General features: G+C 47.6%; 2 protein-coding genes across 2 annotated transcripts in view; both read right to left on the bottom strand.

Moving 5' to 3' along the window:
• The window catches only part of LOC144938623 (putative DBH-like monooxygenase protein 2), a 33,594-nt gene extending 24,068 nt beyond the window's left edge, over positions 1 to 9,526 (bottom strand). Inside the window, exons 1-2 of the mRNA XM_078866613.1 lie at positions 9,520 to 9,526; positions 8,920 to 9,005 (exon numbers count right to left, since the gene is read on the bottom strand). Coding sequence (XP_078722739.1) covers positions 8,920 to 9,005; positions 9,520 to 9,526 — 93 coding nt within the window. The remainder of the gene's footprint in view (positions 1 to 8,919; positions 9,006 to 9,519) is intronic.
• A 1,804-nt stretch (positions 9,527 to 11,330) lies between these two features.
• The window catches only part of LOC144938612 (DBH-like monooxygenase protein 1 homolog), a 29,807-nt gene continuing 14,398 nt past the window's right edge, over positions 11,331 to 26,739 (bottom strand). Inside the window, exons 5-13 of the mRNA XM_078866602.1 lie at positions 23,220 to 23,399; positions 22,769 to 22,871; positions 21,747 to 21,937; positions 17,838 to 17,923; positions 14,345 to 14,441; positions 13,420 to 13,479; positions 12,661 to 12,791; positions 11,755 to 11,898; positions 11,331 to 11,535 (exon numbers count right to left, since the gene is read on the bottom strand). Coding sequence (XP_078722728.1) covers positions 11,331 to 11,535; positions 11,755 to 11,898; positions 12,661 to 12,791; positions 13,420 to 13,479; positions 14,345 to 14,441; positions 17,838 to 17,923; positions 21,747 to 21,937; positions 22,769 to 22,871; positions 23,220 to 23,399 — 1,197 coding nt within the window. The remainder of the gene's footprint in view (positions 11,536 to 11,754; positions 11,899 to 12,660; positions 12,792 to 13,419; positions 13,480 to 14,344; positions 14,442 to 17,837; positions 17,924 to 21,746; positions 21,938 to 22,768; positions 22,872 to 23,219; positions 23,400 to 26,739) is intronic.

The following is a 26,739-nucleotide window of genomic DNA, read 5'->3' as shown; positions in this document are numbered from 1 at the left end:
CCAATCCCAATAGTCAATCAATGCATCGCACCCCATAACCGTACAGAACGGTGTAACAGCACATACAGTCAACATATCGCGATCACACGCGCACATTTAAGCACAATAGCAAACCGATCTGCAGGTAACCAACACACCATTAATCCAGTCGTAACATTGCAGCAACAACACCAATATTCTCTCTCTTGCAACAACCACATCGCACCTAGCACCTCGCAGCACAATACACCAAAAAAAAAATATATATTTTCCAATTAAGCCCATCGCACAAGGTAACCCACGAGATGATACAGCGCAAGATACCCGACGCTCCCGAGTTAATAATTAACTTCGCCATCAATATAACTCCACACCGCAGCGCACACACACAATTTAACACTCAGCAAGCACAGCATACTCTCCGTCCATTCTCAACACACGTACACACTTTAATTGACACCGAGCAACAAGCAGATAGCGCGTTCATCGTTATTACACACACATACACACTTTCCGAACCGCGCTCCGCACAATCGAGTCATGAGAGAACAAAATCGCCCCCACCCGGCCCTCGAAAGATGGGTGAGGTGTGTGTAACGGCCGGTTGCGTATCGTTACGACCCGCCCGGGGCTGCAGCAAGAAGAGGATGGCAGGGCGGCAACTTGAGTCGTCTCGCAGAACTCGTTCGGCGACTTGACTGCTCCGTTGTCACGCACCCGAGCCAGGACGGGAGAGCTCCCGCCCCAGCAGCTGTAGCGTCGTCGTCCTCTCCTCGCAGCTCCCCCTCGCAAAACAGCAGCTCACAGCAGGCTGCTCTCCCCGCGGCACCTCCAGATGGCAGCGCAAGGCTGCCTCTCCGCCGCGATGTTGAAGATGGCGGCGTCTCCCCGCCGCGGTGAAGACAAGATGGCGGCTTCCCGCCGTTTCTCCCCTGCCACGCCCAAGATGGCGTCTTCGTGCCACGTGGCAGATGGCGCTGGCAGCGCAGGCAAGGCGTCGGCCTGCAGACCACCATCGGCTTTCCCCACTGCCGTCGTCGGCGTGGTGAGCTCACACGGTTTCGCCAGCACGATTTTCCAGGTCTCCAGCTGCGCCATCTGGTCTCCGAATGGAGGCGTGGGTTCGAACCCCACTTCTGACACCAGTGTAATAAACGACTCTGGACCACGATGTCTGGCTCAGTGTCCTTTATTATTCGGTTCGTGCTGTACACCCACACGGCTGTCTTTACTCGGTAGCTTCTCCACGGTGCTGACTCCAATGTCGGCCCGATCCACAACAGCAGCTCCGCTGCTGTTTCTCCCACACAGCCCCCCTTGGCTGTACTCTCTGCTGCTCTTCTCCCTCCGCAGCTCTCACAGCTTCTTGCTCTCTCTCTCTTCGCAGCTCCTCCTGGCAGCCACACCGCTGCCTCTAACACACAGCCTTCCTGGCTGTACTCTCCTCTCTCTTCGTCGCTCCTGCGACTCTCTGCAGCCACACCGCTGCCTCTAACACACAGCCTTCCTGGCTGTACTCTGGGGTCGGCCCCCGCTCGCCGGCGGTGCCTCCCTCCTCCCGTTCGCCCTCGTGGCCTCACCCTTTTCCATTCACCACCGGACTGACTTCCCCTTCCGGTTTACCCGCTTAAAGCCCCGAACCTTCCCCCCACGTCACCTGGCTCCGCCTCCTTGTGACGTCACATCCGGAAGGTCGCTTTCGCCCGCATTACATTTGTATAGCGACACTCCGCATGCTGAACACAGGGAAAACTTTCAAAATACTCAAGACCACCACACCAATAACTCCTCTCACTTTACCTACGTAGGATTTCACGACCATTATGATTCATACTTCGTTTCTTTTCGGGTTATACCGTGTGATAGGCATGATGCAAATCATTCACTTTAACCCTCACCACCCGACTTAGCCAATCAGTTCCAAGTTGCACGTCATGGGCAAATATGCCAATTGATTGGGTTTATGAACAAATATATTTGGTCAATTTACATATTTTAATTACTGTTGCCATAGTGCAGGGGTCGGCAACCTTTCGAAGGAAGAAGATGAAGAAGACGAAGAGACATTTTGTTTTGTTTTTGTCTTTGACCAAATTAGTTCGAGAGCCGCATCACACGCAGAGAGAAAGAGCGACGTGTACACAAACATGGCGGCAGGTATACAGCAGGTCTGACTTAAATAAACAAAATAGGTGATGGAATAAACCTCGTCTATTTCGTCCCCCCCCCCCCCCTTAGTTGTTCTTTAACAATACAGTTGGACTGTCGTACATTTTGTTGTCACCAATACATTCCACATTTCTCTGCCATATTTCATCAATTGCATTTTTTTTGTCCTAACCATCTCACAACAACTCCTCTCCCGCGGCCCACCCTGGCTCCTTCCCCCCTTAACCAGTATATATAAGGTCGGGTCTCTTGGGACTTCTCTTTACTTGATACAGCAATTGTGCTGTGACGGTTCCACCTGAAGACGGAAGCTTGTGTTGCCTCCGAAACGTCGTGATTTATTATTTTATTTGTATTATTTGTATTATTTATTTTTTTTACCTACGTGACTTTACCGAAAAAACCTAAGAGTATGAATTATTGCAGTCACGAAAGCTTCAAATCTAGAATTTTGTTCATTTGTTTTTAAACAGCTCCCCGCAAGGGGGCATCCAAAGAGCCGCATGCGTCTCCGGAGCCGCAGGCTGCTGACCCCTGCCATAGTGTGACGGTAAACGCCCTCTGCTCCGTATGCGAGGCTCCCAGAGTCATATGGCAGCAATGAGTAAGTGATGCCTGTACTGGACTGATGAGTCCGATCAAAGGGCAAAACGCTCTAAAGCTGTGTCTTTGTTCCACTGCCGGCCCGTCTCGTTGGTCATAGTTAATATTTTCATTTGGTGGTTTGAAAAACAGCAGAATGGCCGCACGTACAGTTCTTTTTGCGCTGGTGGTCTGCATAAGGCTGGGCGCTTTGTCCACGCGCAATGCAATACGCTTCCTCGCGCTTGCTGTGACGTCCGCCTGTCAGCGTCACGGTCAACACACAGCAACCAGGGCAGTCGTGGCGGTTGCCTTAGGCCAATTCTCCTCGAAAATCAAGATGCGAGCTGTAACACAATGAGAAGCTGTGATTTATTTTTTAAAGACACCAAACCCAGCGATCGTGACCACACTGCATGTGCTGCTCTCGTTGTACCGTGCCTGCCACGTGCCATTATCACACCGCATGCGTCATTTGCACAAAGTCGTGTTTTAGGCCAAATTGATAGTAAAAAAAATACATGGCCATATTTAGTCATCCTCATTAGGAATCATCAGCGTCGTAAAACCAACATTGTCTGGTGCTGATTTGTGCTTTAGGGGTTCTTAGTAAACCCAACACTGCCATCACAATCCAATGATGAGCGCACTCAGATTGTAAATATTGTGGATTTGCTCTCCCTACACACCGGTGTGCTGTACTAGTGTAATGCGAGCGTAAATGGGGTTGCTGCTGGACTCCCGCCCAATCACACGACCCGGGGTATTGGGGGCGGAGCCCGGTATGGGGGGCATGTGAGAGGGGCCGCCGTTCACCTCGGCTCCAATGGGAAGCGAGGTGAATGGAGGTGGAGCCAGCAGGGCAGTATGGGAAGGCCGGATCTGACGATCTGGGAGGGAGGAGTCAGGGTCACGTGGGAGAGAGGTTATAGAGGGGAGCCAGGAAGAGATCGAAGCCAGTTGATGGAATGAAGAAGCGGGACCACGTTGGGTGGCCGCCGCGCCATCAGCCACGTGGCTGATGGGACTTCGGCACACCGTCGGCCAGCGGTGTGCGGAGCGGGAGAAGGAGCTGACAGAGGAGCGTGCGGGGCACGCGAGAGGAGCGTGCGTGGCACGCGAGAGGAGCGTGCGGGGCACGCGAGAGGAGCGTGCGGGGCACGCGAGAGGAGTGAGAGGAGACGCTGGTCCCTTGTCAGGACCAGCGGGGTGTGAGGACGAGTGGAGGAGCTGAGGAGGAAGCGCGTGCGCGGGGCGTGCGCGAGACGACGCTGGTCCGTGGAGGAGACCAGTGGGGTGCGGAGAAGAACCTGAATAAAAGACAAGCGGAGACCAGCAGTGCCTGACGGAGTCTTTTATTACACTAGTAACGAATTGGCATGTTTTGTTTACGTGACAAACCTTACTAATTGGCTGTGTCGGTTGGTGGCGGGTTTAACGACACATTTATATATTTACGCGATCTATCCCAAAAAAACCTATATGACAAATTATTCATAATTGCTTTATTGCGGGCTATACCCTGTCAAGACAACTAAACATGAAGACAATTAGCGCTGTCCACTACTCGACATATTAGCACGTTTGGCTACGTGCGGTGCTAAAGAAGTTCAACATACATACGAAAGCCAAACAAATGAAGTTGTCACGTGGGCTAATGTGGCTAATTGAGTCCGTTTTTTGTACCGTTTAATTTCCGACAAAAAAACGACGCACACATTTTGCTTGCTTTTCAACGTAACCGGCTTTTTTTCTTCTGAAAACCGTACTCGATTGGCACATTGTCTCCGAGGTGACGACTTGCTTTGTGCGACGACTTGCTTTTTGTGTGGCTGTGCCGGGCGTCGGAGGGTGTAGCAGCTCGAATTGGCGTTACACCTGCACGGTCTACCCCGGGTGGCAGTGCCGGATGATCCTAGTAGCAAAAGTCGCTACACATATAGTAGCTACTACATATGTAATAGTTACATATGTAGTAGCTACGGGCCCCACACTTTTAAGGGCCCCGCGCTAAATGATTCCAAGCTATCAATTCCGGTTCAGCGATTCTGCACTTGCTCTATTACTATAGTACTATACCGCCTTCAAATTTTACGAACGACTGCGTGTTTAAGGTTAGCGATTTGTCGTATTATCTGGCTGTATTGCAAATGAAAAAATACAATTACTTTACTATGCAAGGAAAAAAATGTGTGTTTTAATATTTACTTGTTTTTATTTTATTTCGGGTCCCTTTATAACATATGCTACAGGCCCCGCACTAGCTTCATCCGTTTTCAAATTTGTAAAAAATAAATTGTCATTTAACAGAAAGATTGTTTATAAAATATGGCTGGGAATGAGTCTATGGAATGTCCTGGTGACAACAAAATGTACAACAGTCCAACTGTAATTTTAAAGAATAACTAAATGGGGGGGAGGGGGGACATATTCCATCACCTATTTTGCCTATTTAAGTCAGAAATTGTTTATTATTATAATAGAGGTTTTTTGGGTTAGATCGCGAAACAGGCGGACTTTTCCACAAATTTGGCTGTCGCCTGATGAAGCTATTTGTAATTACTGACGAGGCGTCTTACTCAGATTGTAAATGTTGTGCCTTGGCTCTCTAACACACCGGTGTGCTGTACTAGTGACGAATTGGCCACGTTCTGTTTTACGTGACAACCCTTACTAGTTGGCTGTGTCGGGTGGTGGCGTGTTTAACAACACATTTATATATTTACTCGATCTCACCCAAAAAAAAACTCTTTCATGGATGATTTTGGTTGCGAAAGCCTACGTATTTAACATAAATAGTTTGTCATCTGCTGTACACCTGCTGCCGCTGTGTTTGCGTATGTGTACATGTAGGTGTGCGTGTGATATGGCTCCCTAGCTATTTTGGTGAAAGACAAATCTAATGGCTCTTCCTCTACTTCTTCCGTGAAAGTTTTTGCCGATCCCTCGGTCGAACCCATAAGAAACCAATCGTCATAAGTTAAAGCGTTGTTTGTTAAAGTCTACACGTACCACATTTCAACGCATTGTCAAGGTTTAGACGTTGCAACTCGATTCAAGAACCGCTTTTTTAGTTTGTTTACATGAACATTGATGTGCGTGTATCCGATCCGAGTGGCTGGGCGATGCGCGCGAACCGCATTGCACACAACATATACAGACAGCACAGGAATAAGTGAACCTCGCCAAGATCTTGTTGCTCACCTACAAAACAGTGGAGGGGCACTGCAGCCAGCACCTGTCTACGGGGACGTACTTGCATCTCCCCTTCGTGCTCCACCTCGCAATCTGCGTTCCACTGATTCCGATCTACCTCTGCATCCCTAGAACGAAACTTCGCTCCGAGGGTTGACTGCCATGAGGGCTCCCCCTTTCCTTCCCTCCGCCCCTCCCCTCTCTACCCCCTCTACAGCCCCCACACACCCCCATCTGTAGAGCGCCCTCGTTCCCCTTCAGCCGTATCCGCGAGATCTCACGCCTCGTGCCGCGTCACTTTGTCGAGCGCTTGACCTAATCTCTTTAATCCTCGTGTTATCTTCTTGTGCTGGTTAAACACTTTTTTAAGTTGTGTTCGTTGAATTATGAAGCGTTGTAATTTACACTCGCGCAGCACCGCGTGATCTTTCAATGAAAGGTGCTGCACACAACATTTTATGATTATAATTGTAATTGGAAAAACATGGGATTCTGGAGCGTGAGAACCACCACGACGCATCTCTTTACACGCACACAAAAGCACACTTCACAAAACATTGCGTGATTTTACTTGCCACCTTTTTTACACGGCTTTTGTAATTCTACATTATTCTTTTTTGGGGGAGGGTGGGATTGGTGACGAACAACTAAACAAATAACCTGATGGGTAACGCGAGTGGTCCGGCACCACCCTGCGACTCCCGTTTCAATTCAAGACGACGCAACCGTTTGCATCTATTCCCACCGGAGCGAGCTCCTCATATTTCCATAGGCGCGGTACAAAAAGCAAGTTTTTAAAACAATCAAGGCGGGGGGAGTTACAAAAACCACGGCGTCAAAACGACCGCGGCCTTCTCTCAAGACTCGTCACCCTGTTTCGCCTGCAGCTCTAATAGCTTCCCATTTATGACCAGTGGACTCCCGACTACCTTGCAGTATTAATATTGTCGACTCAATTCGTGCATGGCGCACTTCTTCTTACTCTTAGGTTTTTTTCGGTAAAGTCACGTAGGTAACAAAAAAATCACGACGTTTCGGAGGCAACACAAGTCTCCAACTTCAGGTGGGACCGTCACAGCTAAATTTACTGTATCAAGTGAAGAGAAATCCAAAAGACAAGATCTTCTTCTTGCGTACGGCTGATAATATAGACGCAGAGTAACATCTACAATTTCACATTGAGGTGGTCAAACCCAGATAACCGCGTCAGGAGCAGCAGAGTGTATCATCGCAGTGATGTGTGGTGACATGGAGCACCGATATCCCTGGATTAATTGCACTTTATAAATGTCAATTATTACGAAGTTCCTTCCAGGCAGCGATTTATCGAAAATGCGGAGTGCATAGTTAACACTGAGCTCCTGGGCGCTAATCATTGTAGAGCGAGTAACAACTTTCTGTCATGGGGTAGATCGCGTAAATATGCATGTGTCGTCGTTAAACCCAAAATTACCCTGCACAGCAAATTAGTAAACACAACATGCCAATTCGTTACTAGTACAGCACACTGGTGAGTTGGAGAGCAAATCCACATTTACAAATCTGAGTACGACGTTTCGCCAGTAATTACAACTAGCTTCATCGGGCGACAGCCATATTACAACTAGCGCCTGATGAAGCTAGTTGTAATTACTGGCGAAACGTCATACTCAGATTTGTAAATGTGGATTTGCTATCCAACTCACCAGTGTGCTGTACTAGTAACGCATTGGCATGATTGTAAATGTTGTGCATTTAATCTTCAACAAACAGGTGTGCTGTACTAGTGTAGGGGTGTTGCGGGAGGGGAAGCGGACAAACACAGGGGTGTCTACACCCACACACAGGGGTGTCTACATCCACGTCCGCAACGGTTAACCCTGGGGGGCTGTGGGTGGTCGCTGGGATCCCCCATAGCCCCACTCCTCGGGGGAAATTGGTATAAAAGGCGGGGAGCCAGAGGGCTCGTGGTTCGAGTGTGAAGCTTTAACCAGCGAAGACTGAAGACCGGCAGATAGGCCCTGGAACTCCCCTGGCTCGCTGTCCTTCTCAGGGCCGGGCAGGGCAAGCCAGTGGCGCGGCCCTTTGAGCCTCAGGACCGATGTTCTTGTAAGAGCCGGTCTGGTCGGCTGGGTACCGGGATCCGTGCTTAACCAAGGCCGGATCAGATAGCCTCCCCTAGCACTCTTAGCGGAGGACTGGGAGTAGATCAGTCGGGGATAGTGCTAGGGGTGCATTCCTGTTGAGTACGGGTGAAGGGTCGTTACCCCTTCAAGTGTTGTATCTTGCCCAAATATTTAAATAAACGTTGTGCCTCAACTACGTCGTCCGTGTCACGAGTGAACCCACTACACTAGTAACGAATTTGCAAGTTCTGTTTACGTGACAAATCTTACTAATTGGCTGCGTAGGTTGGTGGCGGGTTTAATGACACTTTTATATTTACGCGATCTAACAACAAAAAAACCCTGTATTATGGATGATATTGGTCGCGAAAGCATGCGACGTGTTAATAAACTTCCTGTCAGATGTGTGGGGCCCACAAGGAAACATTGGCGACGTTCAGCAGCGTAACGAGCCATGGGGGCCGAGGGTGCCTTGGTTCCCCCTGGTGGCCAAAGTTACGAGTTGGGGCCCCCTTAACCACCACGAGATATGTTTTGAACAAGTGTAAAAGAACAAAACGCTTTTTTAAAAACACGGTTTAAGTTTACGTGTCATGCAAATGATTTCGTTTACGTTCTACGTTTCATTTAAATTTAACTACAGCGGTAACATTTTGCGGCCGTGCGAGACAAATTAATGATGCGACCCCGACCTGACCTCACCCCCTGCGCTGATGATGTCATCACTACGCTTATTGGCGACGTTTGGTGATATGAGCAGTGTTGGTTATCATTATACCCCATGACCTTGACTGACCATACACACCAAACAAATATCCCGACAACGAAAAAATCTCAAAATTTCCCATTCTGTCACTGAGACATTACATCTGTGGGGGCTGACGCCCACCTCTCCACTCCCCGTGAGTGGTCGGGGCGCGACGTCCACCCCCTCCACTTCCTCTTCCTCCTCGGCCACTTCTCGACGGGCCCCGCCTATCGGGTGATCGGAGTCCGTGTACCCGCATCTGCTGCCACGGTTCGTGCGGATGCGGCGGAGGCTCTTGGCTCCCTCCGCTCTTTTGAAGTTGTTGAAGCGTGTAAGAGTAAAACAGTTAAAACTGGTTTAAGAGTGTTTGTGCTGTCATTATTTGTTTGAAAATGGGATAACAAGGGCCTCGTGACGACTGCCTGTCATCTCAGTCGACCCATAACGCCTTGGGTCTGTCCCGTGACGTCCTGCCAGCAGCGGCGAGCTTTCGTGATAGCCTCGAGGTGCACCTAGTCTGGCAAAAGCACCGTGGTGACATCGAGTTGGATATACTGTACAGCCCATACTGTCGAATGCTTCCTCACTGCAATTCACGGTTTGTGGCGATCTGCGGAGATTCAAGATAGGGGTAATTTCTTCCAGCATTAGCCCAGCATTCATCCTGCAACTTAAGAAAATAATGTGCGGTATGATAACAAGCAAAAAAAAACAGCACATATTGCCCAACGCTGTTCTTACCAGGCATCGCGCGCTTTCAGGTCCGCTTCTGCGGCCGTCTGGAACGCTCTTCCTTCCGATATTAGGAAGCCACTGGAGCTACGTGCTTTAAAATCTAGATTGAAAACTAATTTCTTTCCAACTACTTTTTGTGTTGAGTTTGTTGTCTTTCCTCCGCACCTCCGATTAGCACGGTCGGCTACGTTCGGTGTGAAATAAGTTCCACATAGATACAGCACACAGAGCTCCAACACACAGAGTGCTCTTGCAGGGTGGGATGAGCGCGTTTCGTGGAAAGACCCGTCTGGAACGCTCTTCCTTCCGACATCAGGAAGCCACTGGAGCTGTGTGCTTTTTTATCTAGATTGAAAACTCACTTCTTTGAAACAGCTTTTTGTGTTTAGTTTGTTCTTCCTCCGCACCTCCGTTCAGCACGGTTGGTTACGTAAGGTGCGAAAGGTCCACATACATACATCACACAGAGTTCCAACAGAGTGCTCCTGCAGTGTGACAAAGGCGGCGGTGGCTCCAATAACAGAAATGGGAGCTTGCGACTGCTTTGAATCCGTCGTCAGTGGCTGCATGCTGAAACGTGTGCGTGCATGCGTGCGCAGCAACTCAACGGGTGTCAAATTTGTAAATGACGAGAAAAACACCGCCAAAAACGAGGTAATGCAGCAGAATGTGTTTCCTGATGACAAAAAGTAAAAAAAAAAGATCCAGTTTGCTCTGTCAAAGCGGCATAACATAGAATTTATTATCAGTGGCAAATACGAATGCGTCTCCCGTGCTGTGCCGAAAACTGTAAATATAGAACTCAAAGGCACTTTTTGGCTCTTGTTACATGTTGGCCACCCCTACTTTATCCTATACAAACCGAAAACATCTGGCTGTCGCCTGATGAAGCTATTTGTAATTACTGGCGAAACGTGTAGATGTTGTGGCTTTGCTCCCCAACACACCAGTGTACTGTACTAATAACGAATTGGCATCTTATGGTTACGTGACACACCTTACTGATTTGCTGTCTCGGGTGGTGGCGGGCTTACCGACACATTTATATATTTACGCGATCTAACCCAAAAAAAGTCGGTATAATGGATATTGGTCGCGGAAGCCTACGTGTTAAACGGGACAGTCGTCCACATTTCTGCTCTACTGCCTTCTCCTGGCCAGCCAGGATATGCACCTCCTCGGCGCCCACAGAAAAGCAGTTTCAAAACATGTGTGTGATCCACCAACCCTCGCCTCCACAGTTCTGGATTAAAGATTTATAAAAAAAATTGTATCCATTAAATGTGCACCTTATTAAAGTCACTTTTATTTCGTTATTTTTTAACACATTTTAATGGCGTGTTTTAAATTCTAACAATATGTTTAAAAGTGGAAATCATTATATAGCGGACATTGTCTACATTGCTTCGGCAGTACTAACAAGCACATTACACAGACTCTCCCCGATTTACACCCATATGCAGCGATAAATGTCGATCACCGTTAAACAAGCGTAAAGATTGCATCAAAAAAATGTATGTCATCGGCATGCACTACCTTGGGCAAATTCAGGCACCGCTCAAATTTCGGGAGACTGAATTTTCAGACCTGAAATTTCAGGTCAGTGCATGATAAAAGTCAGCTAACAACATCTCAACGTGTCAGGCAATCGGATGGTGAAGCCGACTCAGTGATGACTGAAGTCGTGCGGGTGATTGACGTAGGTGGCAAGGCAAAGCAAATTAAGTGATGCGGGGTGGATGGCGGCAAAGTAGGGGGTGGTAGACTGCGGGAGACGGTGGACATCAGCGCTAATGGAGGATCTCCTCGTTCCCCCTTCAGACGACGCGCAGAGCGGTCCCCATCAGGTGCAGGAGGATCACCAGCAGGATTGTGGTGATGGCGGCATTCATCCCGGGTGCGCTTCCCTTCAGCGTCGTAGCCTTGGTGGTGGCGGTGGCGGCGGTGGTAGTGGTGGTGGCAATGCAAGGTGCAGTTGTGGGATCCACGGGAATCTCGGGAATTTGGTCGTAAAATATACTGCTATTGGCCTGCACTCACACACCCACAGAGATGTGCATACACCCACGGGGATAAGGGATCTGCGGAGAGCCAAAAGTGTGCGAGTGCTGATGCGGCGGTGAAAGTCGGTGTGGTGGCATCGGTGGCGAGGGGTGGAGGAGGGTGTAAGCGGCAAGTGATGGAATGGCGGGTGGAGTTGGGACTATGCGGATGGAGTGGAGAGAGGGTATACTCACGAGCTCTATGATGGTGATTTCTTGAGGCGTGGTGTAGGCAGTGCGTTCAACAGTGCGGATTAGCTGCTCGGTCCAGTTTACGCTGTCGTAAATTGAGTTGATGGTTTGACCATTGTACGCAGGGTTCAGGATGTTATATGGGAATTTTCTGTGTAAAACGGGGATAAAAGAGACGGGAAATGAGTTATTAAATGAACATAAATATCTCCAAAACAATCGCTGGCAGCTTCATTGATCATAGAGGCTGATAAGGGCATGTTTAAGCGACAGGCTGTTAGAGAGCCATGATCGTGGCACTATATCGGTTCACTATCAATTACTAATAATTTATGTTAATGAAGGGCAGCCACGATCCCAGCAACCTGGGGTTCGATTGCATGCCCTGAATCGCATCTGTGCCTCCCCTGCCTAACGAGACGTAAACCTTAAATGAGTAGACCTACTCGATTGGGGTGTGTACAACACTGGGGGGGGGGGAACTTAAGGAAACTTGACATTGGTTCATTATTGGGGTTTTTGGATTATGTCCTGTACAGTATGTATAACTTTTTTCGCACCGTACGTAGCCAACGGTGCTATTTGGACGCGCGCGGGGGAAGGACAGCAAACTAAACCCATAAAGCAGTTTTAAAATGTTTTTTTTACGTGTCGTAAACCCTCCTCCCCCCGACAGAGCCAACTACGAATAGTGTCACGTGATTCAAACGTGCCAAATTTGTTACCGCTTCAGCGCCACCCGTGTGCGTGTCGGGGAAGTAATTTGACGGCATTTAGATGGGTCCATGACAGATGGTAATCGATGCTTCCCACCGTTTGCACATCATTTGCTGTGGTGGCCACAATATTCGCTCGGCCAACAGCACTCGTCTGCAGGGCCAAGCGAGGGAAGGGCACGCACGCGCGCACTTACGTAGACACGTTGTATCCCAGCAACAGACCTATGGTCGTCACGTTGTAGACGCTGCGACAGATCCCGACGTTCACTTTGGGGTAGTAGTAGAAAAAGGAGAGGCACATCTCATCCATTGTGCCCAGTCCTCCCTGACAACGGGAGGGCCGGAGGGGAAAGGAGGAGTGAGGAGACATACAATCGGAATATGTATTTATACGGGAGGAATCCGATGAGCTGTAAAGCTCTTTTTCACAGATGTCCAGTAGGGGAGGGTGAGAACGTTACAACAACACCCAACGCACACACAAACAGCATACAGTCGAGGAGAGCGATGCAGGTTAAGGCCGCCGCCTCTATGAATACAGGCAGACATATACATATGCATAGAACGATAGAGATGGGTGCAAGTGATGTGTGGATCATAAAATAATGGGGTGAGTTGGTAAGAGGGAGGTTAGGGAAGTAAGGGAATGCGGGGCAGCAGACTTCAGTACCGTGAAGCTTGGAATAGAGTAACAGGGTTAACATGAATTGGTCAGGAGAAAAGGAAAGTGTTAATCCCGGATTTGAATCGGGGTATGGAACCACCAGGGTAGATCCGACGAGGGAAGGAGTTCCGAACTGCAGGATCAGCAGCAGTGGAGCGACTTATAAATAGAGCAGAGGTTAACCCGGAGGGCTTTAACTTGAGCGGCGTAATGATTCGTCGAGTAAAAACATGGACAGTCGCGCTCACGGTGCGTGAGAATCGATCCTTGACGACTCGCGATAACTTACAGCGGTGGTGGTGTTACGGCCGGTGGTGTTGTAGATGCACTCGGTGATGATCTGGTCTCCCTGGAACAAGTGGACCAAACAGAGCACACTTGAGAAGGTGGCCGGCGAGAAGCCACGAGAGGAGGTCAGAGCGCTGATCTTATGAATAAACCGACTCCTCACCTGCTGCTATAAATGTACCTGTGATAAGCCACTTCGTTGAGCTATCATTTGTGGGCAGGTCGCTTCTGAAAAAGAATAGCTCAGTGGGCTTTCAAATAATAAGTTTGGTTTAAATGTATTGATTTACTTTTAGTGAATTGCTTACCTTTCCTATACTTTGCACTCCTATCGTTGTTTGTTTTTTGTAGTTTGTTGTTGTAACTTTCTGACCCGCCCCTACTGGACATCTGTGAAAAAGAGCTTGATGGCTCATCGGATTTCTCCAGGATAAATAAAGATTCAGATTTTTTGTTGTGCTACTGCAGCAAGTTTGAGGACTGTTACCATCGTAACTGCAATCACATCACTGGAGTATGCCTACTATGTGAACTTTAAATGTTATATTTTTACTGAGGCTTCTAACTCATGTCTGACAGCGCGGCCTTGGTATGTAAGATGCGAGATGAGTGGAGCCCTTTGACTTTTGATTTACGTCTCTCTTTAGCAGATTAATGTATGAATCCGCTCTCCCAGAATGTTCACCTCGGCCGCCCTCGATTTCCCAAAGCAGGTGTTACCAGTTTTGTGTGAAGTGACTCGCACTACACGACGCAGCGTGCTTCGGAACTCAGCCCAATAAATCTGACGCGCAATGGCCGAGGTCTTGGTGTATATAAACCGCACCACGCACTCCTCTCCCCACCCCCCCTCAATGTTTATCCTTTCGCGGGCGCTGTTGCCGAGACGGCGAGCGAGCGCTGCGCAGGTCTTGTCGGCGGCTCACGGGCAGAACGGACGTCAGCTTGTTGAGGTAGCGCGTCTCCTGGAAGTCAAAGTCGTAGCCCATGTCCCGACCAAGGTTTCCGATCTGCGTGCCGTTCCTTTATGAAACACACATACAGAGGAGAGAGGCTCAACACTGGTTCAAATATTCGCCACTGTTATTGGTCGTGAGCGGGAGTCGAACTCGGGGCTCTGGGTTCATAACGCAGTGCGCTAACAACCGCCATTCGCAACTAAGTGGCGGTGACGTCACCATGACGCTTGTCCCAGGCTATGTGCACGTTAAGGCCACGTGAAGTGTCGAACGCCCGCGGGCAAGAGGTCACGGGGCAGACGCAGGTGCCAAGGGTTGACTGACTGAGATGACTGGCTGATGCACCACCTGTGCCCCCTACTGTGCAAACTTGCTGTGCTTTAGCTACCCGGCGCTCCGCTCGTTATTGTGAGTGTCGCTCCTCCCCCCTCTGTTGTTGTTGGAGGGCTACTGCCTCGAACTGCCCAGGAGCGTCCTTCACGAGCCTCCTCCACAGAGGCCGATCTTGACACCGCTGATACCAGTCATCGGCAAGTCCACTCAGCTCCACATCCTCCTGTACCACATCACTCCATCTCTTCTCTAGCCCGTGCCGCGCCCGTTTAGCCCCCTCGATCTGGCCAAACAAAAGCTGTTTAGGCATGCGGTGACTGGGCATGCGGGCTACGTGACCCAGCTAACACATCCTTGCCTGCCGGAGGAGCTCACCGATGGGACTTTGTCCAGATCTTTCAAGGATATGTGAGCTCCTCACGCAATCCAGCCTGGTTAAACCCAGGATGGATCGTAGGCAGGCCAGCCTAAATGTTTCTAACCAGCGAAGATGTTCCATTAGGGGGGTCCACGTTTCGCAAACGTAGAGAAGGGAGGGAATGACCGTGGCCGAGAAGACCTAAAGCAGAGCGACAGACCAGGTAGCTTCCACACAGCGTTACGCAACCGATGAAAATATAATGCCGCTCGACTGATTCGAAGTGAGACCTCTGCTGTCAAACCGGAGCCGGTCATGAGCATACTGCCCAGGTAAGATGAAACTTTCCACACTCTCCACAACTGCCCCATCACCAATTGGGAGTTGTGGGGGTGGAGTGTGCGATGGTACAAAATACCCAGGCAGGTGCTTAGTTTTGGTGGGGCTGATGGTAAGTCCCCACCTATTAGTGGCAAGCTCCAGGTTCAGCAGCAGTGCCTCCAACTCCTCCTCTGAGTGAGCAGCAATTACCAGATCATCGTTGAGCATGATTGAGCAATAGGGAGCCATCCCTTGACCACACTCGGGGATCGATCAGCCTCCCATTGTATCTATACCAGATGGAAATTCCTCCAGTACAGCTTCACGAACTACGTGGTCAAAATAAATGTTAAATAATGTGGGAGCCAGAGGACATCCCTGTCGCACCCCAAAGTGTACAGGGAATGGCTCTGACTCCCAGCCACCTAGTTTTACCTGGGCCCACTCACCATCACGAAGGTCCTTAATGATTGTGAGCAGCGGGTCAGAGACTCCAAAAGCACGAAGAACAATCCAGAGCCCAGGCCTACTGATGGTATGATAGGCCTTGACCAGGTCAATAAAGCAGAGATGTAGGTCTTGTTGGAATTCCCTACACCTCTGCTGTAGCAGACGGACAGACAATATGTCATCTGTGCACTGTTCTTTCCCATAATGATGGTATAGGTGTGGCGCTGCAGGTTACTTTGCGATTTATGATCAAGGGCCATGAAGGCAGACTCCATCTCCTCAGCAACCTGCGACCACCAACCATCCTTGCAGCACCTCATGGCTCTCCGATACTCTGAGCGAAGGCTGCGGTAAGCCTCCTCATTTTCTGACGTGGGATGCGGTAGACGATGAGAGTGGGCCTGTCGCTTTTTCTCAGCCAGCCTGAACACCTCCTCTGTCAGCCAGGGTCTCTGAGGAGGTCTTGACCGTGTACCCAAAGCAGCCATTGCAGCTGCATGAGCCACAGTTCTAAACCTTGCCCATTTCCCCTCGACATCAGGAGGAGTGGGGGACGATGCCAACCCCAGCTGCAAGCGATGATTACATTCTTGCTTGCAACTTTCATCAGCTAACTGAGACCATGCCACTATGGGTTTGAATGGGGTCCTGGGTGTACACCCACCACGGCAGTGGAAGAATGGCAGGTGCATCTTACAGATGACAAGTCGATGGTCAGTGGGCAGATCAGCTCCACGGTAGGTCCTGGTGTCAAGGACATGGGCCCGCATCCGCTGTTCCGTCACTATGTAGTCCAGCAGATGTTCTTGCTTGGACCCGGCATGCATCCATGATGTTGTGTGGAAGCGCTGATTCCGGAACAGCGTGTTGGTGATTACAAGCCCATGGGCTACACAAACATCTAGCAGCCTCCTACCGTTGTTATTGAGCTGATCTGGCCCATGTCTTCCAATCACTCCAGACCAGGTGCTAGCATCATGACCAACTCGGGCATTGAAGTCACACAACAAGTTGACTCTATCCCGAGGGGCCACTTCAGCCAGCACCTGTGACAGGAGGTCATAGAATGCATCTGACTCATCGGCCTTGCTTGCATCCCTCCACGGATGTTCGTCTTCGGTGGGGGCATAAGTAACCACGACCACCACTCCTCACCTCTGGTTGATGGGAAGGTGAGCCCCAAGTAGCCTGGGGCTTACAGCTTCCCACACCTCACCGCCATGCTCCCACGCCCCCTTCATTCTTTTGTTCATAAGAAGAGCCACTCCCTGTTGTTTGGCAGTCTTCTGTCCCGAGTCAAGGACTGTCCACCCCTCATGGTGGCAGGAGCCAGTGCCGGTCCACCAGACCTCCTGAATACCACAGAGATCCAAGCGGTACCGGTCTAGCTCCCGACAGAAGAGTGGCAGCCTCTCCTCCGCAGTGAGCGTGCAAACATTCAACGTGGTCATCCGTAGTGGCTTTTTATTGTTTCTGGAGGAGCCCCGAGGGTAAGGATTCAGTCTCCTGGCTTCGCCAAATAGGGTTTGGTCAGGAGACGTCATAGACGCCTGTCCCCCCGGGGCCTCCGGCACAAGCTTAAATTTTTTTTTACATGGTAGTTTAGTGGTAGTTTATTGAAGGTGGAGGGGTTACCAGCCCCTCACAGCCGTCCAGAGCCCCCATTTCGCTGCTGTGGTGGTTAAAAACGCCATGAAGTGAAAGGCCAATATAAATTGGCCATCCCCCCAATTTCGATTGGCCTTTCCCTGCTGCACTACCGCACACACACACAAATAAGCACATGTGTGCATGCAGACAATAAAAAGGTACCCCGTTCGGCTTTGTAGCAATTACTGCTATGCTTGGAGTCACGCGCAGTTCTTGGGTGGAGGGGACAAATATGCAAACGAGTTTTGCAGCATGTAGCACGAAAAACGCGCTTCTGGATGCAAAATCTCAGGCGGCACGTGCATCCTGGTGTTTGCTGTGTTTTAATAGTATGGTACTCTACTATACCTGAAGTGTCGGGCTTGAACCGAGATGCCAGCCAGGTGGGTGTGGAGAAACGTGGCGAAAACATTGATAGTGCCATTCACCTGGCCCTAAACACACAACGGTAACAATGATGATGCATCGCGTGTACAAAGCGCCTTTCTACAGGGTACTCAAAGCACCGAACATCACAAACATAGCACAGCACACGGTTTTATGTTTCTTTTTTAAATGTGTTGTTTATATAGTATTTTACGGAGTATTTTAAATGTTGTTTATATCGTGTCTTATGTATTTTAACTATTTTGTGTTTATACTGCATAGTATTTCAATCAACATTCCATGTGTGACATGTCATTTATTTACATGTAAATTGTGTGTGTAAGAGAGAGACATGGTGAGTGAAATAGATAAGGGAGTGAGATGACACTAAGAAGCCGAAATACCGACTGGGGACAAGGACGAAGACACGCCTTGTACCACTACTGCAGTACTACAGTACCAGTACTACAGTACCAGTACTACAGCACCAGTACTATAGCACCAGTACTACAGTACCAGTCCTACAGCACCATCTCCCAGCATTACCAAACAATTCTGCCAACACCCAAGCCGCTCAGAAGAGTAGTCCGTCACACGCTAGACTCTCGTTATAGCGATTAGTCCATCACATGCTAGACCAGGGGTCCTCAAACTACGGCCCGCGGGCCACATGCGGCCCGCCGAGGACATTTATCCGGCCCGCCGGGTGTTTTTGTCGCCGCTGCCTGTCTGTTACTTTTTTTCTACATGAGAAGGACGGTCATTGGTGGAAGAGGGAGAGGGGGCGGAGTTCCCCCCAATCAGACTGCATTGATGGGCAGTGCAGTCTGTATGTCTCTGTGTGGGCAAAGTTATTGCTGGTATATTGTTTTTGTAGCGCTGTATATATATTGGTATTTTACTAATAGCAATTTTGACTCCCTAGGAAACAATGATGTCAAGAAAGAGAAAATTTACTCGGAGTGTAGGATATTCAAAGAACAGTGGACTTATGATTACTTTTTCATGCAGTACAAGGAAAGAGCTGTGTGTCTGATATGCCAGAATATAGTGTCTGTGTTCAAAGAATACAATTTACGTCGACACTATGAAACTCAACATAAAGATAAATATGATTGTTTGGTCGGAGAAGTGAGAAAAGATAAAATATTTAAACTGAAAAATACATTAACAACTCAGCAAAATACTTTTGTGAAGCAGAAGCAGCTAAATATTTCATCACTACGAGCAAGTTTTCAAGTTACCAAGCTAATAGCGTGCACTGGCAGACCATTCGTGGAGGGAGAATTTGTTAAAGAATGCCTTCTTTCTGTTGCCAAAGAGATGTGTCCAGAGAAGGCCGATTTATTTAGTACAGTGAGTCTTTCAGGACCTACAATTACACGGAGGATTGAAGAAATGGGAGACAATTTGCATCAGCATTTGCAAAACTCCACAAAAAAACTTTCCTATTTTTCCTTGGCACTCGACGAAAGCAATGATGTTCGTGATTCTGCACAACTTCTAATTTTTATTCGTGGGACGAATGACTATTTCAAAGTCACAGAAGAGCTTGCTGCACTGCAAAGCATCAAAGGAACAACTACAGGAGAGTATATCTTTCGATTTAAAGCTTTCGTGACTGCAGGGATTCATCTTCTTGGTTCCTTTGGTAAAGTCACATAGAAGGGAAGTAATACAATAATAAAAGTAAAACATAATAAAATAATTCTCACGACGTTTCGGCCACAACGCAAGCAGCCGTCCTCAGGTGAAAACCAGGTCTGTTGGGGAGACAGCGTCTGAATGAAACAGCACACGAGCTTGGAGCATATATAAGCTGGGTTGGAAGCAGGGGAAAGAGCGCCTTGACAAAATAATTTGCATATCAAGAGGAATGTAGCATATTTATGGGAAATGCAGGAATGTGATTAGTACTACATATGCCCGTGCTACATATGCCCGTGCTGCATATATAGTACTAATAACATTCCTGCATTTCCCATAAATATGCTAAATTCCTCTTGATATGCAAATTCTTTTGTCAAGGCGCTCTTTCCCCCGTTTCCAACCCAGCTTATATATGCTCCAAACTCGTGTGCTGTTTCATTCAGACGCTGTCTCCCCGACAGACCTGGTTTTCACCTGAGGACGGCTGCTTGCGTTGTGGCCAAAACGTCGTGAGAATTATTTTATTATGTTTTATTTTTATTATTTTATTACTTTCCTTCTACGTGACTTTACCGAAAGAACCAAGAAGAGAGGATATCTATGAAAAGGTTTGCCAAAATGTGAATGGTTTGGAGCTGAACTGGGCTAAACTAGCCAGTGTGACAACTGATGGTGCTCCTAGCATGGTGGGGTCTAAGAAAGGAGTAATTGCTCGCATTAACCAAGAGATGGACAAACATAACCATTCTCATCCAATAGCCATACACTGCCTCATCCACCAACAAGCGCTGTGTAGTAAATCACTGAAGTGGGACTGTTATGAAATTTGTGGTATCTTGTGTTAACTTCATTAGAGCTCATGCACTAAACCACAGACAATTTCAGGAATTTCTGTCTGAGCTAAATGTTGACTATGAAGATGTTCTGTATCACACAGATGTCCGTTGCCTGAGTCGAGGGAGAGTTTTGAAACGTTTCTATGACTTACTTCCACAGATTACAGCTTTTCTGCTTTAAAAAAAACAAAGAAGTACCAGAGCTCAATGATGCAGAATGGAAATTGCACCTTGCCTTTCTGACAGATGTAACAGAGCTACTCAACAGTTTCAATGTGCAACTTCAAGGAAAGGGGAAGCTCATCTGTGATATGCAATCACATGTCAAAGCATTTGAAGTAAAATTAGGCCTCCTCATCAAACAAGTGAAGGAGGAAAACTTCTGCCATCTCCCTACAACTCAAAATCTGTTAGCGGAAAAACCATTGGTTGCATTCCCAAACAGAACATGTGTGGATTCACTGGAAAAATTGCAAAAGGAGTTCCAATTTGGATTTAAAGAGCTTTATCTCCATGAACAGGACATACAGCTTTTCCGTAACCCATTTTCTATTGACATTGAAAATGTGGATACAATTTACCAAATGGAACTGGCTGAACTGCAGAATTGTGACTCTCTGAAAGACGCATTCAAGTCAAGCAGCCTTCATAATTTATATGCATCTCTCTTCTCTGAGACATATCCTCATCTCAGGAACCATGCACTCAAAATGGCAACCATCTTTGGCAGCACTTATGTCTGTGAACAGACTTTTTCCAGAATGAAACATTTGAAATCTCCAACCAGATCTAGACTAACGGATGCACACTTGCATCACTTGTTACGACTAGCAGTGACAAATATGGAACCGGACATTGACCATCTCATTAGCCAAAAGCAGGCCCATAGTTCCCATTGAAATACTGGCAAGTTTGTTGATTTAACTTTACTTGTTCTTCATTTTAAATATTGTATTTGTTCCCGTTTTGTTTCTTCACTTCAAAATAAGATATATGCAGTGTGCATAGGAATTTGTTCATAGTTTTTTTTTACTATAGTCCGGCCCTCCAACGGTCTGAGGGACAGTGAACTGCCCCCCTGTTTAAAAAGTTTGAGGACCCCTGTGCTAGACTATCGTTATAGCGAGTAGTCCATCCTACACTAGACTCTCGTTATAGCGAGTAGTCCATCACATGCTAGACTCTCTTTATAGCGAGTAGTCCGTCACATGCTAGACTCTCGTTATAGTGAGTAGTCCGTCACATGCTAGACTCTCGTTATAGCGAGTAGTCCATCACGCGCTAGACTCTCGTTATAGCGAGTAGTCCTTCACACGCTAGACTCGCGCTATAGCGAGTAGTCGAAATGAAGGGTTAAGTGAGGGTCAGTTGTCCGGGGTTAAGGCTCGAACCTAACCGCGAGCACCTGCAGGGTTGAGTTGGCGTTGCTGGTGTAAAAGGTCTTGGTGTTGCAGATCCCGTAGCTCGTGAAGCGCGCCGTGTTCGGAGGGACGAAGTGCTGCCAGTAGGCGAAAATGCCGGTCTCCAGCAACCCGGCGTCGTAGGTGCGAAGCTCGGGTGTGTAGTAGAAACGGAATCCGGAGCTGTCGGAAACACCTGTGCGTGCATGCGTGCGTGTGCGTGTTTGCGTGTGGGGAAATGTGCGGTAGTGCAATGGTTAGCGCACCGTGCTAGGAACCTGACGACCCGAGTTCAATTCCCGCTCACGGCCACCAACACCAGTGACGATTATCTGAAACGGTCATGGGCCTCCCCTAGGCTGACTCAGCCTCAAATGAGTACCTGGTGTGGAGTGTAAACATCATCACCAATGGGGAGACAAAGGTGGCCGGGCATGGCGCTCGCCACACCACCTCCTTCATGTGCCGTGCCGGCTTTAATATGTGCTCGATAACAGCACTTGCCCCATCGGTCTGTTAAAGGTTATATGGGGGATCTTTGTCTTGTTTCTTTATCTGAATTAAGTTTGTATATGCCCATATACATATGTTTGCTTGTAAGTATAAGTGTAATATAACATGTGGGATTTAGAAGCCAATATTACGATTTGTAACCCGATATTTGGACTAGGTCACGTAAAGATTTGACCAAATCTGTGTCGTGAGAACCCTCCGCCACCTGACATGACATGGCCAGGAAGGCCGACTAGGGGGTTTCACAGAGGGCCTTGGTGGCACGGGAGAGGATAGGACGCGCCTGATAAAGCCCTTTGAGATCCTGAAGTATTAAGTACCCCCTGGCACATTGCCACATTATCCTGGTTGAGAACCACTAAGAAATTTGTATCCACTTAAATCTAATTCTTAGTTATCGCATGCCAACTATGCTCACTGCGTAATTGTAACTTTATTCGCTATACTCAGTTGTATTCATCGGTAAATATAACTTTACTTGAAACCAACTTTTGTACTCAAATAAGTCACTCACCGGACACGAGGCCTGCGTTGTCGTAGTGCATCTGCAGCAGCAAGAATTGTGGGTCTTCGTCCAAGCCCAGCGAGAAACCAGCGTTTGCGGGATAGTCAAATGTCTGTAGCACATCACCATCATGATAATCATTATCATCATCATCATCAAATGTGTTGTCATGATCATCAGCAGCACCTTCATCATCACCATCACCATCCTTATTTCTGCATGTTTTTAGTTTGTCTACATATTCGTTATCATAATTGTTATCACTGCCCTCATCAAAATTAACAGTCGCATCATCATCATCAGTAACAGAATCATAAAGAGATACCAGTATCGTCATTTGTCGTCATCACTAGAAGCAAGCAGTTGCATTATCATCATCAGCTTTAGAATCATCAGCAACAGCATTATTAAAGGCATCATTAATCATCATCTTCATCACTAATTTCACAGATGGCCTCACCTCTCCACCCACAGCCCATGCTGCCATCACGGTCTTACACGTGGCGAAGGGATGAGTCGAGTTAAACTTGTAGCACTCTGCTTGGCTGCCCACGTAGGATACGTTCAACGTGTTCAAGCACACGTACACCAGAAGGTGGTGTACGTACCGCTCATTGCCGGCCTGTATCACCGGCTTAACCTGCAGATGAGCACATTGGACATGGTTATGCTTGCCTTTCTGGAGCAGCAAGTGGTCTGGCAAACAACCCCCACCTATACGTGGTGCCGGATAGAAAAAAACCGTGGCGTGTTGTGGGCAATGCCACGGGCTGATTACCCTCGTGGCATGCTCACATCCACCATAATGGCTCTGGTCTGGTGAGGGGACCTGGTAACCCCTCTACTTTAAATACTTTTACCGTTAGAAGCAATTGTTCCGGCTGAACTGGTACCACCTGGATCTCTGTGTATTACGGGAGGCCCAGTGTAACTGGTTTTGGTCCCCGTTAACACGAGCTACGCACAGTCCTCTACTCAGAGCGGGATGAAATCTAACGAGAGGGAGTAAGTAGCTCTTATGAATACAAACATGAAATCGGGCCTGAGAGTGGTGGCGGTGGGGTGTGGGAGGCCTTAAATCCAAAGCTTTTATGGGCTCGCCTCACTATCAACAGGGGGTAAAGAATGGTGGTGGTTCACCATGCTCCCACCGAACTTGGACATCCGTGCTAATCGGAGGTGTGGGGGAAGAACAACAAACTCAACACAAAAAAGCACTTGGAAAGTAACAAAAGTTTTCATCAAACACTCCGACAAGCAAAGGTCATGGTGTTGGCATTTATCTTTTGCGGTGGTGGTTCTGACTTCCAGGGCTGGATCATGGTCCCGTGGGGCCCCTGGGCACATATCTGTTGGAGGCCCCACGCCACCCCGCTTTCCTATATTGGTGTCTTTCTTGCCTTCCCCCTCGCAAGATCATCCACTAGGTCGTCAAAATCTAGCTGTCTGACAAGGTCTGACTCTATTGACATAAGTGACAATGAGCTGAGACGTGTTTGGCACATGCTACTCCGCAGCTCATTTTTTATTCTGCCTAAAAGGAAAAATGTCTGCTCACCCTGGCAGTTTGTCACTGGCAAAGTTAGAAAAATCCGAAGTGCCACGAAAACATTGGGGAACACTGACCGCAGATTAAGTGCCTGCAACGTCTCAAGCAATTTAGTTGGGTACTTCTCACCCTCAGAGTCAGACATGAAAGACTTGAATTGGATGAGTTCGTTGCCAAAGTTCACGTCCAAGTCTGATGGATATGCAGCAGAGAGTGCATGTACCTTTTCCACTATGACATCACTATTAGACACCTGATCTGACATAAACAGAACTCCAAAGAAACTGGTCAAATGCTTATAAGCGTCCAAACGATGTTCAAGGCATGCCACGAGTTTATCAATGATCACATAAAATGTTTCTATTTTGAACTTCTCCGTCCCCTCAAGTGTCACACCTGGCTCTGAGCTCTCATCTGCAAATGTTTTGTGTTTCCTCTTTCTCTGAAGATCATGCTTATATGACTGTCACATATAAGGCTGCCCTTTCAAAAACCTCAAACTGGTCTCGCTGTCCCACCACAAAATCCCTCAACGAAGACAAAGCTGTGCTGCTACAGGGATGGCAATGTCACTTTTCTGTAGGTGCATGCTTGTAGTGTGGAACCAGTCAAGTATGACATCCCAGAAATGTGCAATGAACACCATATCTAAAGTGTCCAATTTAGCACATAGTCCACCATCCTCAATTCGAGTATCTCTTTTCTCATTATCATCATTGCACATACCACCCAAGGTCTCTCTAATGTGGGTGTAGTTTCTCCACAGTGCCTTGGTTGACTCTGCCCAAGCACTCTACCGAGTACTGGACAGCGATTTTAATGTAAGTCTGACCCCATCTGTGTGTGTATGAAGAACAAAATGTGTACAGTGACTGCAACATGTAAAAAAACTCGTCAGCCTCTGGGCCACTGCCGTCTAAGGTGTTAACACCAACTAAGTTAAGTGAATGCACTGCGCAAGGCACATACTCTATCAGAGGTTTTTTTTGTTTCAGGTGGGTCTGTAGGCCATTGTATTTTCCTGACATGTTGCTTGCATTGTCATATGACTGACCTCTATAGTTTGAGAGATCCAACCCAAGGCCCTCCACCATCAAAGTCACACAGTCTGCTAAACTTTTACCAGTGTGGCTCTCAATTTGCTCAGAGCCCAGGAATCGCTCCACCACATTCTTGCTGCTGTTAACAAACCCGAATATGAACGTCAGTTGGTCCACATGTGACAAGTCTGGAGTGGAGTTAACAGTTATTGAAAAATATTTGGCATCCCGAATCTCATCTGCTATTGTTTGGCGAGTTTTCTTACCCATTAGCTCAATGAGTTCTTCACATATTGTTGATGACAGATAGGACACTGTGCCTCTTCCTTTTCCACCAAACCTTTTAATATGTTCAGCTAAGAATGGGTCAAACTGTGATAGCAATTCTAAGATTCCAATGAAATTACCATTATGGGTTGACCCAAACCGTTCATCATTTCCCCTAAACGCAATCCTCTTTCACCCAAGAACTTGATCACTGCTACAACTATTGTCAAAATATCCCTCCAGTATATCGCATATCTCAATACGTATTAAATAATAATTGAATGACTATATATTAATAATTACAACACCCTTCAAATACTTTTGTTGTAAAATACAATCAAGTGGTAGTATTTTATAGTCTACTTGTACCTAAAGGCAGCTTTGAGTGGATAAAAAAAAATAGAATAGCACATATAAGAAAATAATCCTAACCCTTTAAACGGCTGTTAGAAAATAACCCTTAGGAGGGATTGTTGAAATAACCTTTAAAAGCCTTTAAAAAGGCTGTTGCTTTAGAAAAAGATGAAAAAAGTCTCTGAATAAATTACTGTGGCATACCAAGCAAAAAAATGCTTATATACCTGCCTGACACAGAGAATTATGTTGCTTGAAATTCAAAGGATAACTCTTTTTTTCATTGGCTGAACAACCAATAAAGGTTTTTGATAAGTCAGTGAAATTACTTGGTGGAGACTTTGCACATAGGCCACACCCCATCGATGGGGAGGGGAAAAAACCTCGTAAGAGCTGTCGACAATTTGCATGCCAACATTAGCATTATCTACTTCCGTGGATCTAAAAACCAGACGGTCTATGGAACACATTAATGGGGTTTTCCTTCATCTTTAAATATGGATTGGGTCTCTTATATATGCGTTAGTGTATGGAAAAATATAGCTTTTGGCATATTTTTTTTTATGTTTCACAAAACCGCAGTGTATTTTTAATAACGGCTAAGCTTTCAACAAACGACGAGCCTCGGTCTCACTATCTGGCTTTTTAGCGCAGCTAATTTGGTTTTAAGGGCAGCTAGCTGACCAAAATGGCAGCTAGCTAACTCATTTCTGTTAACAAGCTGAATCACACGGGCAGCTAGCTAGGGAAAATGGGCAGCTAACTCAAAT

The sequence above is a fragment of the Lampetra fluviatilis genome, chromosome 2, assembly GCF_964198595.1.
Source record: "Lampetra fluviatilis chromosome 2, kcLamFluv1.1, whole genome shotgun sequence".
In the NCBI taxonomy this organism is placed as follows: Eukaryota; Metazoa; Chordata; class Hyperoartia; order Petromyzontiformes; family Petromyzontidae; genus Lampetra; species Lampetra fluviatilis.
Note: the sequence above shows the minus strand (reverse complement) of the source record. Positions and strands in the feature narration are given on the sequence as shown.